Source organism: Numenius arquata, chromosome 5 (genome assembly GCF_964106895.1).
Source record: "Numenius arquata chromosome 5, bNumArq3.hap1.1, whole genome shotgun sequence".
Lineage (NCBI taxonomy): Eukaryota > Metazoa > Chordata > Aves > Charadriiformes > Scolopacidae > Numenius > Numenius arquata.
Window position 1 is genome coordinate 710,727 of NC_133580.1, and position 12,586 is coordinate 723,312.

Sequence of the window (12,586 nt, forward strand, 5' to 3'; positions counted from 1 at the left end):
GCCTTGGAAGAGGCTGCCCAGGGCAGTGGTGGAGTCACCATCCCTGGAGGGATTTCAAAGCCGGGCAGACGTGGTGCTGGGGGACATGGGTCAGTGGGGGTTTGGGCAGTGCTGGGTTGATGGCTGGACTCAATGATCTGAAAGGTCTTTTCCACCTGAGACAATTCTATGGTTGTACGATTTCAGCCCAGGGCTCATGGTGCCCCTTCGCCCTCTCCGGGGGCACCTTGGGGTGAGGAGTGTGGGTCGGTCCCGCTGTTGGGGAGCCTCGCTTGGGGGCAAGGATGTGCCAGTGGACCAGGATGGGGGGGGGTGGCCCAGCAGACATGACTCAGCACCCAGGCAGTGTGACTCAGCGCCCCGGGCATCCTGCTGACAACACCGAAGACCTGATGCCGCAGAACTGGTGCTGCAGCAATGGGGCGCCCAGTTTCTCCCTGGGATCGGTGGTTCCAATGTGCCTGAGACCACCATGAACCAGCAGAACATCCTCCCCACCCCAACAACCCCGACAGTCTGCGCGATGGGAGGGATCTGTGGCTTTCAGAGATGCCCAGAGAAGCTCTTCATCCTCAGCCACATCTGAAATACCCCTCTGGAAAGGGAGCCCCAGTAAGGGGAGGAGCAGGATGATGCAGTCCCAGCTCCGGAAGTCCTGGGGTGTCTGGAGGCCTGAGGACCCCACAGCCTCGGGGTCAGGCCGTGCCGATGCTCCCAGTGAGACGTGTGGAAGAGTTGTTCTGGGCTTTGTGAGTAGCCTTTCCATTCTGTGGTGTGCAAACCACAGTCCCGGCAAACCATTCAATGGAGACTTTGCTTTTCAGCCTTGTCCTTCCCCCTAAACTCACCTGGGTCAGCCTCAAACTGCCCAGTTTGGCCTGGGCGCTTGGCCAGAGCTGTGCAGAGACCTTCAGCCTGACCTGCAGGAGGTCTCCAAGACCCTGCCTTCCTGCATGGGACACAGGCACACAGATCCCAGAACCATGGAATGGTTTGGGTTGGGAGGGACCTCAAAGCCCATCCAGTGCCACCCCCTGCCCTGGGCAGGGACACCTCCCACCAGACCAGGTTGCTCCAAGCCCCCTCCAACCTGGCCTTGAACCCCTCCAGGGATGGGGCAGCCACAGCTTCTCTGGGCAACCTGGGCCAGGCTCTCACCACCCTCACAGCAAAGAATTTCTTCCCCAGATCCCATCTCAGTCTCCCCTGCTGGGGATGCAGCCGGAGGCAACAAGCTCTTTCTTTGCGGGATGCACAGCCCCTCTGCTTTGTTCCCAGGAATTCGGAGAACCCTGGAAGCCATGCGGGGGCTACGGGGGGACTGGTTTCAGCAAAGCCATGGTTGGAGCTGACTCAGAGATTCCCACCGCAGGTTTCCCGCTGACTCAGGGGTTTTTTCATGCCTCCCTCCCTCCTTCCCCTTCCCCAGAACTCTCCTGCTCCTTCTGAGGATGCTGAGGCACATTTAGTACCCGCAGAGCTGCGAGAGGCCCCTTCCCCTTCTCGAGGCAGCTCACGGGGCCAGCGTGTGCTCAATGCCTGGGTCTGCCTTGGTAGGAACACTCTTTTTGGGTGAACCTCACTCGCTCTGGGTTGATGCACGCCTGGTTTTGGCTGGGCAGTGCTGAGGGGCAGTTTGTCCCCTCTGCCTGCTCTCAGCCTGCAGGGGAGCTAAAGCAGCTTTTGGGATGGTTCCGGGGCTGGAGGGGGAGGACATCGGCTGTGAGGACCCAACCTCTGTCCCCCAGCCCTTGTCTGGTCACTCCCTGCCTGCGTCTGGGGCCAGGGTTCACTTCTCCCTGTTGTCATGGGGGATGGAGACCTTCTCTGCCTGGCTCCATCATGCCATATCCAGAGCTGGGCCAGCTGCTCCAGCCCCACACGTTGCCGGGTGTAGGGCTGAGGCTGGAGGGATTGGTGCTCACCCTGAATGGGACAGGGGAGGTTGACTTGGATGGGCACAAGCTGACCAGAAGATCCCACTCCCAGAAGCTGTGATGGAGAGCTGGGGTGTGTGGCCTTCTGAACACCAGTAGGACCTGGGCTGCTTCATAGAATTATAGAATGGTTTGGGTTGGAAGGGACCTCAAAGCCCCCCCAGTGCCACCCCCTGCCCTGGGCAGGGACACCTCCCACCAGACCAGGTTGCTCCAAGCCCCCTCCAACCTGGCCTTGAACCCCTCCAGGGATGGGGCAGCCACAGCTTCTCTGGGCAACCTGGGCCAGGCTCTCACCACCCTCACAGCAAAGAAGTTCTTCACAATATTTGACCTAAATCTCCCCTCTTTCAGTTTGAGGCCATTACCCGTTGTCCTATCACTACAAACCCTTGTAAAAAGTCCCTCCCCAGCTTTCCTGGAGCCCCTTTAGGGACTGGAAGGGGCTCTGAGGTCTCCCCGGAGCCTTCTATTCTCCAGGCTGAACCCCCCCAACTCTCTCAGCCTGTCCTCCCAGCAGAGGGGCTCCAGCCCTCCCAGCATCTCCGGGGCCTCCTCTGGCCCCGCTCCAACACGTCCATGTCATTCTGCTGTTGATGGCCCCAGAGCTGGAGGCAGCACTGGGGGATGGGGGGGGGTCTCCTCAGAGCGGAGCAGAGGGGCAGAAAGTAGAGAAGCTTCAGCTCATCTTCTCCTCTCACAGAGCGTGGCTCAGCCCAAGGATCCGTCGTCGCATCCCGAAGGACGATGTCCCCGTCCTAGGGCAGCTCCTGCTGTCCCTGGGCTGTTTGGCTCCGGCACGACGCCTGGCTGCTGCAGGGCTGCAGAGGGTGGAAGGGAGCTCCGGCTTGTTTTGACTCACCCCCTGGGTTTTGCAACCTCCTGGCAAAGCAGAGCATACAGAAAGAAAAAAAAAAAAAAGAGAAAAGGAAAAAGAGGAAAAAGGACAGCCAGATCCTGGCTATGCTCTGCCCAGCCCAGCTGGTCCCAGCAGCCTGTGTGGGCCAGCCCCGCTGCCCGTGACCTCCACAGCCCCATGTCCTCGTTCTCCTTCCGAGCAGCTGCCTCTGCTCTCGCTCTCACAGCTTGTTTGGGAGAGGGATGGATGGAGGGGGGCACTGGGGCCAGCCCCATGAAGCCACAGACCGGCAGCCGTCCCTGGGAGGGATGCAGAGCTCTCATGGTGCCCACCCAGCAGCACCACAAGGTGGGACCCCCAGCTCCCGAGGCACGTGTGCCCTGGTCAGGAGCATGCCCAGGCTCCGGCAGGGGATGAAGGGCCAGTTTCTGCCTGAAACTCCTTCTCTGGGCCTGGCTCCCTCATCCCAGCTCCTCGGCTTGCCTTCTCCATCAGCTGATCTTCTCGCTCCCTCTAGTGGGACAGGTTGGTGGCTTCCTTGGGCACAGGCATCTGTGTCGGTCTCTTGTCCCAGGAACAGGCAACAGGACAAGAGGAAATGGCCTCGAGTTGCTCCCGGGAAGGTTTAGGATGGAAATGAGGAAAAATGTTTACACTGAAAAGGTTACTGAACATTGGAACAGACTGTGCAGGGCAGTGGTGGAGTCACCATCCCTGGAGGGATTTAAAAGCCGGGCAGATGTGGTGCTGAGGGACGTGGGGCAGTGGAGGTTTGGGCAGTGCTGGGTTGATGGTTGGACCCGATGATCTGAAAGGTCCCTTCCAACCCAGACAATTCTGTGATTCTATGATTCCTCCTGCGCCTTGATGTCTCCTGGAGATCTTCTTCTGGCCGGGCTGGGTCCAGTCCCTGGTCTGGCCACCCCTCTCCTCCCTGCTGCCCTCCCCGTTCCTGGTGTGTGCTCTGGTACCCACGGAGGGAGCAGAGCATCCCCCAAGTGACAACCCCACAGCCTTGGTTTTCCCGGAGCCTGGCTGGTGGCTCAGTCCCTGCCCCGAGCCCTGCTCTCACTGAGGTTTTGTTTTCAAAAAATCACGGTGTTTTTCACCACAGCTGCCCAAAGGTGGGAATTCCGGACCTGGGCAGACCTAAGCTTCCTCTTTCCAGCTGCAGCCCCGTGCCTGCGGGCTCTGCGTGCTGGCACAGCCCTCTCCCCGCCCTGGGAGCGCCTCAAAGCGACTCTTTTCACCCCAAGGCAGGGATCCTGGCACAGCATCTCCCCTGTGAGGAGCTGCAGGCTGCAAAGCCCCTCTCCTCCCGGCACAGGGACACTGATTGACCCCTCGTGGGACAAGGATTGGGCAGAGCTGACCCCGACAACGCACCACCCCAGTGATGGGTGTCCCCCCCCAGGCTCCCCAGCCTCCCACTTCCCAAGTGATTTTTTTTTTTTTTTCCCAGCAGTTTGCTCCTCCTGGGCTTGTGCATCAGTTGGGGCTGACTCAGCTGGTGCTTATTCATTCTGCGCACTCTCGGTTCCAGCGCGTTCCCCTCGTGCGGCAGTTTTCTGTGCGTGTCCCGGCTGCGCGGCAGGTTCTTGCACGTTTTGTGTGAGCCGCAGGTTTGCGCAGCACGATTGTGTGCATCCAGCTCCCGCAGCAGGTTCTTGCAACACATTTGTGCATCGGCTTTGGGCATATCCAGTTATAGACTAACGTCCCCAGTTAGAGCAGCATCTGGGGGGGCACTGGAAGGTCCCCCAAACACCAGCCCCCACCCTCCAGGCCGCCGAAGGCATTGGGAGGGGAGGGAGGGGGGTGGATGCTGAGCTCATTGTGTTTTTGAAGTTGCTCGGGGCCGGGAATAGATGCTGTGGTGGTGTCTGAACCTGCCTTCAACAGGAAGCTCCCCTGCGCAGGAGAGCTCAAACCAGTTTGGCTTGGTTTATATATATATGTGTGTGTATATACATATTTATATGTATGTATGTATCTCTCTCTCCAGAGTTGGTTTCTCCAGACACCAGGGCACTGGGCCACGCAAAGCACCACACAGGGTTTTGCTGCAGCGAACACCCTTCACCACCCTCCCAAACGTGATGGAGATAAGGGGAGGAAGGGGAAAAAATCCCCACCCGCCTCGTACTTTACGTGATAAACCTGGGGTGGGAACAGAGGGAATCTCTGCAGTCTCCCTGGGCAGGCAGAGCCGTTCCCCGGCCACGTCCCCGTCCTGGGACACATCCCTGCCTCCAGCTGGAGGGCTGCTCCGGCAAATGATTCAAACCCCATTGCTTGCTGCTGTCGTGGGCTCCTTCGCCTGCCATCACAGTCCTGCAAAGCCCCCCCCCGGGGCCAAGGACCAGGGACCGTATCCGTGCTGTTACCTCAGTGCCCTCTTCGACCTGGCATTTGGGGGGTTTTTGCACCATGGCAAATAGAGGGGGGGTTCCTGCGAGAGGAGAGGAGATGGGAAAAGGGATGGGGAAGGAGAAGGCGAAGGCGAAGGAGAAGGGAGGGGAGGGAAGAGGAAAGAAAACGAAAAGGAAAAGGGAAAGGGAAAGGGAAAGGGAAAGGGAAAGGGAAAGGAAAAGGAAAAGGAAAAGGAAAAGGAAAAGGAAAAGGAAAAGGAAAAGGAAAAGGAAAAGGAAAAGGAAGGTAGAGGAAGAGAGAGAAGAGGAGAGGAGAGGAGAGGAGAGGAGAGGAGAGGAGAGGAGAGGAGAGGAGAGGAGAGGAAGGGGAAGAGGAGAGGGAAGAGAGTGGGAGGAGAGGGGAAAGGGAAGGGGAAGGGGAGGAGAGAAGAGGAGGAGGAGGAGGAGGAGAGGAAGCGGGGCTGGGCCGGGCTGGCGACCCGTGGCCACCCCTCGCCTGTCCCTCCCCGCTCGGAGCCGTCGCTCCGCAGCCCCGGGGGGGGGGAGGGACACGGTTCCGGGCAGCCCGGGGCGAGCAGGGGGACCCCGGGCTCCTGTCCCAAGGTCACCCGCTGAGCGACAGCGGCAGCGGCCCGGGGGGGCGGCCTCGATCCCGGTCCCCCCCCCCGCCCGGTCCCCTCCCCGCCGTCCCCGCCCCGGCGGCGGGAGCCTCCCGGGGACTCGTGGCGGAGCTGCCACCGCTCCGGCCCCGCAGATGTTGCCCCTTCTCCTCCTCCTCCTCTTCCTCCTCGCCTGCCCCGGCAGCTCGGTAGCCGGGCTGGCCATCACAGGCAAGTCACCGGGGGGACGGGGCGGGGACGGGACACCCGGGCTCCCCCGGGAGCGCATCCCGCCCGGGCGGTGGGTCCCGCTCCGGGGGTGCCGGTGGATGGAGGGAGCTCCGCGCGTTTTGGGGTGTTTTCCTGCCTTGTGGAGCGTTGGGAGCTGGAGCCCGAGCACCGGGGAGGGGGAAGTGGGGCGGGGGGTGTTGCACCTCGCCGAGCCGCCCCCGGGCCCGGAGGAGATTCCCCTGGCCCCCGTTAGAACATGCCAAGGCCAGTCCCAGACCCGGGCTTTCCCGAACCCCGGCTTTTCGCCGGCCAAAAGCTTTTAAAGGAAGATCGGGAAGGGGCTCGTGGGCTTTCTCGTCTCTTATAGCCCTTTTTCTTGGCCGTGATCCGACGGGAAAGCGGTTGTGGGCGGTGAGGGCTCCTTCTGCTCAGTCACCCCTGGCTTTGTGCCCCCGGTGGAGTGGGAGGGAGGAGAAGGGCTCCCCGAGCGGAATCTGGGTGCTGCGGGGTCCCCAGGAGCAGCAGCCATCCTCGGGTACGAGCTGCTGGAGCGGTGCAGGTCCATGAGCTGAGCATTAAGGCGAAGAACTGTGTTTTTTGGGTGAGAGATATGAAGGGAACTTGTACACAATTATCGGGACCTTCTGCTTTTCCCCCTCGCTGCTTAAAAACCTAAATAATGGAGTGCCCAGCCCCGTGGTTTGCAGCGCGGCCAAGCCAGGGAGGGGTTTTGCGGCTGCCTCGCAGGTGGAGGAAGCTGAATCTCAGTAGCTGTAGAGTAAAATCGGATTTCTTTTTCAGCACGCACGCTTCCTCCCTGCTACTCTGCCGACCTCCGGCCGGCCTCGGAGAGACTCGTCTCGGCCGTGGGCTGCACCGTGCTCCTGACCGTGCCGCCGCCGAGGGCCAGCCAAGTTGTCTTCTGGGAGTACAAAAGTGGCCCGCAGGAAGGAGTCATCCTCAGCTACGCCTTCGATAGAGCCCCCAACACGTCTCGCCCCTACGAGAACCGCACCCGGTTCAATGAGACGGACTTCTCGCTGCAGATGGTGCTGCAGCGGGGGGACGACCGGCTGTACCGCTTCAGGTCTGAGTCGGAGGCCACGGGCTGGTTCCAGCTGCTTGTTGTCGGTGAGTGATGGGATGGCAAAGCCTCTGGAATCGCTGTGGAGGAAGGTGCTCCAGGTTTGGCATCCGGGGAGCCGTGGGTTTCAATGCTGACAGTCGCTCCGTCTCTCCCAGAACCCCTGTCCGAGCCAGAAATCGTGGGCAACTCGTCAGTGAAGGCAGGAGCCAACACCAAACTGGTTTGCAACGTCCTGGAAGGGAAGGCAGACTTGTACTGGTGGAAGAAAAATGGGGAGCTGCTGCTGGGAAGCGACCACATCCAGTTTGTGGACAACAGCACCCTGTGCATCCTGAAAGCCTCGATGAACGACAGCGGCTACTACGCCTGCGTGGTCCGCAACGAAGTCAGCCAGAACGAAACCTCCTTCCTGCTCCACGTCCAGCGTAAGTGGGGATTTCTTCCTGATGCTGGGGAAAAGAAACAGGGGAAATGTCCCCCAAACCCCCATATCCTCTCCCCCAGTTCCCCATTGTCCCATAACTGCCTGGTTTTTGCATGGAGGGTGTGGGTGGGGGGTTAAATTCATCTGGCCGCAGAGACGGTGGATCCTCTCCTTTGCAGACGCTGCCAACGTGCTGTTGCCCGTGATCCTGGCGTGCGTGGTCGTGGGCTCGCTCGCAGGTGAGTGACTCTCTGCCCTGGCTTTTTGGCCGGCTGCTGCTGCGTCCCTGGTGGGTGCTACGACGGGGGCTGGATGCGGGAAGGGATGGTGTGGGGGCGTCTGGGCTGGCTGATGTGCCACATCCTCGCTGGGACCTGGGTTTCCCACCCGGGCATCCCTTGGGCAGGGGCTGGGGCTTTGTCGCTGCTGTGGTTTCAAGCAGGGTGTCCCCAGCCCCAGGAGGTGATGTTGTCCTCTGTCACCTTCCCTTTCCTCCCTGCTCCCAGACACGGGGCATGGGAAGGGATTTGGAAAACAAATCCTATGAAGAGCGGTTGAAGGAGCTGGGACTGTTTAGTATGAGGAAGAGGAGGCTGAGGGGAGACCTCATCACTCTCTACAACTACTTGAAAGGACACTGTAGAGAGGTCGGTGCTGGTCTCTTGGCACAGGTAGTCAATGACAGAACAAGAGGGAACGGCTTCAAGCTCCAACAGGGTAGGTTTAGACTGAACATTAGGAAAGAATGTTTCACAGAAAGAGTGGTCGGGCATTGGAACAGGCTGCCCAGGGAGGGGGTTGGGTCACCATCCCTGGATGTGTTTAAGAGCCGTTTAGATGTGGTGTTGGGGGATATGATATAGGGGAGAACTTTGTAGTGTAGGGTAGATGGTTGGACTCGATGATCCCAAGGGTCTCTTCCAACCTGGATGATTCTATGATTCTAAGGTTGGCATGAAAATGCTTCCTGGGTGTCCAGAGCAGGCGTGAGATTACACTTTACTGTCCTTATCTGGGTCAACAACCCCCCCAAAGTCCCATGGGCGCTGAGGGATGTCACACATCCCTTCTAGGGTAAGAGCACTGAGCCCCCCCACCGCGGTCTGCAGCGGTTTTCTGCCCGCAGAAGGGAAATGTGCTGCTTTACTCAGTGGTCTTGCTTTTTTCCTCCTTTTTTGGAGCTGGAGAGTGTTTCTTCCGGCCCATCCCCAGTCCCTGGCAAAGTGGGGATTTTTAATTCTGAGATTGTCGACTGCAAACTTGGAGGGGGAAAAACCACACAAACAAAGAAATGCCCAAGTCTGGACTTGAGAAGAGGCTCTGGCGGTTTAAAATAGAAGTAGGAGGTTCTCCCGAGGTGATTTATGTGTATGTTTTGCTATTGCACAAAGTTTTCAGGTTTTTCCTGTGAAAAGCCTCCAGGCGCTGGGTAGGTGCTGGAGGAGCTCATCGATGTTCTCCTGCTCTCCTCCTCCCTGTCACGCTCCCCTTGTGCCTGCTCAGATGTGGCTGGAGCTGGTGGCTCCCTGGCCAGCGGTGGGACCATCAGTGCCCATGGGGCAGCGTAGAGATGGACGGGGGGGAGGTTCCTTCAGCTCCCAAACACCAGCCCTGCCTCAGGGAGCGCGGGCAGCCCCTCCCAGCTCGAGGTTTCCCAACCAAGTGATGCCACACGTTGCCCGAGCACCATCTCTGGGGTGTTTAATGGAGATGATGACTGGTTTGTCCCCAGGTGTCTTGGTCTGGTGCAGAAGGGATCGCCCGTGTCGCAACGTCTGTAGGTAAGATGCTTCCAGCCCCTCTCCTGGTGGTGGCCCTGCTCCTTCAGCCGTGGCTACTGGCCAGAATTTATCGCTGGCTGGAACTGAGCCGGACAAGCAGGACAGCTCGGGGTCCTTTGCCAGCCCCTCCTTGCAGTTGTAAGAAGCAGCTGAGGGGTTGCTCTGCCCACTCTGGGGGCTCAAAGGATTTGCTGTTCCCCCCTTGTTTAGACCACACTGGGATTTGCTCTGGAAATATCCTTGATTCCCCCACCCACTGCCTGATACTGCTGCTTATCCCACCGGGCAGCGGGGAACCTCGGCGTTCCTCCTGGCCCATCATCCGTTTGCTCCATCGCCTGTTCTCCCTCTTACACATCTTCTGAAGCCGCGAGTCCTGGGGTAGCCACTGGTGGTCCTGTCCCAGTTCTTCCTGCTGCAAAAGGAGCCAAAAACTCATGCTTTGTTTTTTCTGAAGAGCAGAATTTTGCCCCCCACGATGTGTCCAGTCAAAAATAAGAGAGGTCTTGGTTGTCCTGGGCAGCCAGGCCCCAGAGAGAAGCTGTGGACAACAACTCCTCCCAGAGAGAAGTTGCTCGAGGTAGCTCCTAAAATATGGTGTAGAGCACAGGTTCAGACCTTCTCAGTGCTATCACTGGCATGTGACACCCTGCAGCTGCCTGAAGCCTTGGAGGGGGTCTAAAGCAGGTGGGATCCGCACCCAGGAGATGGCTTAGAATCATAGACTGGTTTGGGTTGGAAGGGACCTCAGAGCCCCCCCAGTGCCACCCCCTGCCCTGGGCAGGGACACCTCCCACCAGACCAGGTTGCTCCAAGCCCCCTCCAACCTGGCCTTGAACCCCTCCAGGGATGGGGCAGCCACAGCTTCTCTGGGCAACCTGGGCCAGGCTCTCACCACCCTCACAGCAAAGAATTTCTTCCTGAGATCTCATCTCAATCTCCCCTTTTTAAGTTTAAAACCGTCCTCCCTCTTCATATGGCTCCCCTCCCTGATCAAGAGTCCCTCCCCATCTCTCCTGTAGGCCCCCTTTAGGGACTGGAGACCCTCTCAGGTCTCAGATGGAGACCTTCTTCTTCTTGCAGGTAGAGCTTGACCGGCTGTGCCCTTGCTGCCTTCCCCTGGTGGTGGTGGTGGTGGTGGATGCTGCCTGGGGAGCGCTGGACGCCTGATGCTGTCCCAACCTCTTCTGGGCTCACCACTGAACTGCTCCAGCTGCCAAAGCCGACAACTATTTATAAAACACCGTCCGGAACTATTTCTGTGTGGTCCTGCTCTTCCCCAGGGCCCCTTCCATGTCCCTGGGGGAGAGGTGGGCATGGCCATGCCTGGAGACCCTGCTGCTGCTGTCCTCCAGACCTCCCTACCTCTCCTGCCTTCCTCCGGGGTGGGCCAAGAGCCTGTGGATGGGCTGATGGCTCTGGAAGGAGCCACCACCATCCCCTCCGGACAAACACACGGTTCTGGGGCTGCTGGGGGGTGCTGTGGTGTCAGCCCCTGTGTCCCCAGGGCTTGGGCCCCTAACCATGGCCTGGGACTTGCCAGCTCAGGGGGCTCAGGGGCTGAGACTGTGGGCGTTCTGCTCTGTTTGACCCTCGGAGGGAGGAAAAAGGGCAGGATTTTGCTGTCGTGTGCCCTGGGGAGGGCGGGAGATGAGCGGGGCCAGTGGAAGGCGGCAGGGGAGGGAGGAGCAGCAACGTAGATTTGTTTTAGGAAGGAAACCCCAAAGAAACCCCTGTGGCTGCGTTAGAGCAGTGACAGAGCCTGGCGTGGGAGACCTAGGGATGCTCCCGAGCTCGTCTCCTTTGTTCTGCAGCCTTGGGCTCTGATGGGATTTGGGGACATCACTCCTCTCCTACGTGTGCCAATACAAGCTTGTCCTTCCCTTCTGCTGCTCCTGCGGGTGATGGAGGACTCGGTCTGCTTTGATACAGCCAGGGCAGCCCCAATTCCAGCCCCTGGTCCTGTTACCTCCCTTCCCCGTGCTGCTTCTGCAGAGCTCTTCTGGCCTTTGCTCCTGAAGGGGTCCTTATTTTTTTCCTGTAGTTGAAATTATTTAGCCTGGAGGCACGACTGGCCTCTTCACCCTGGAGAAAACTGGATGCTCTCCCAGGAGTGCTGGACCTCGCAAAGTGCCTTGTGAGCCTCAGGCCGGGGTGTTTGCACCCATCTTTCATTCTGATGGGGACACCCCCAGGTCCAGTACCCTGTCTGAGCTGGTCCCCACGCCGGGGACAGGTGGTTTGGGTGCCCTGGCTGCTGCTGGATGGTCCCTTCTCTCCCAGAGCAGGTGGCTTGGGGACTTCTCGCTCCCAGCCACAAAGCGAGCGCTACAGCTGGATGTTTCTCCTCCTTGGGTCTTGCCTGTTGGACCTGCTTCTGCAGCAAAGGGCTTTCCCGGCCGGGGGGCGGTGGGTTTCCTTCTCCTTGGAGTTACCCCCTCTCTGTGGAGAATAGAAGGGCAACCAGGTATCCCACGGCGTGAGCAGTCCCTAAGCTGTCCTGCACCTATTTCTGGGGCAAATCCAAAAATAATGGGAGAGCGAACTGGCTCGTGGCTTGACCATCTTGGCCACTGCCTGCCCTCCCTGCCCTCCCTGCTTGGGCAGACGGTGCAGCGGAGCTCTGTCCTGGGGAGAAAACGGGGATCTAAAGGTGCTGGCAGCAACGGGGCATTTCTCAGCCTGGGATTTCATGTTGCAATTAAAGCATTAAAGGAAACAGAGCAGTTTGGGCAGAATAAACCAGATTTCAACCTCAGTTTTAGGCTGCAATGCAGGTTCTTAAGTTCCCTGGTGCACGAGCGGGTGTAAAACGAATGCAGCCACGTTTTACAAAAATTACTTCTTTAAACTTTTTGGAGAGTTGTCTGTGACTCATTTTGGAGACGTTGTGGGGTTTTTTTTTTAACGTCTGTTGCTACTAATAAAAGTGCGTGTGTTATCCCAGCTGGCGTTGCCCTGCTCTGTCGGGGTGGGAAATCACCCCTCGGGGTTAAAACCAACCCGAGAACCCTGCTCCGGAGCCGGGTGAGGGTATTTTTAACCTGTGGCACTTCCCTGAGTCACCGTGGCCTGGCAAGCGGCCACCCTGGCACGGCCCGTAGTCCCGGGGGGGGGCTGGACTTGTGAGACGATGCCACCCAAGCCAGACGGGCTCACAGATGCCTCTGGGGTCCACCCTGTGGGGGCTTTTCCGGGGAGGCTTTATCCTCGGGGTTCATCTGGAGGCCGTTGTGTGCAGGTTTATGCAGAGTAGCTGGGTTTGTCGTCAGAAAAAATACCTTCTGGGCTGTGGG

General features: G+C 59.1%; 1 protein-coding gene across 1 annotated transcript; it reads left to right on the plus strand.

Annotated features, from left to right (window-relative positions):
* Positions 1-5,871: 5,871 nt before the first annotated feature.
* LOC141464932 (cell adhesion molecule CEACAM1-like) lies at positions 5,872-12,235 on the plus strand. Its single transcript, XM_074148094.1, has 6 exons — positions 5,872-5,998; positions 6,800-7,129; positions 7,241-7,510; positions 7,689-7,748; positions 9,242-9,290; positions 10,374-12,235. Exons 1-6 carry the CDS (start codon positions 5,923-5,925, stop codon positions 10,375-10,377), a joined length of 789 nt encoding a protein of 262 aa, XP_074004195.1. The 5' UTR covers positions 5,872-5,922; the 3' UTR covers positions 10,378-12,235.
* The last annotated feature ends 351 nt before the right edge of the window (positions 12,236-12,586 follow it).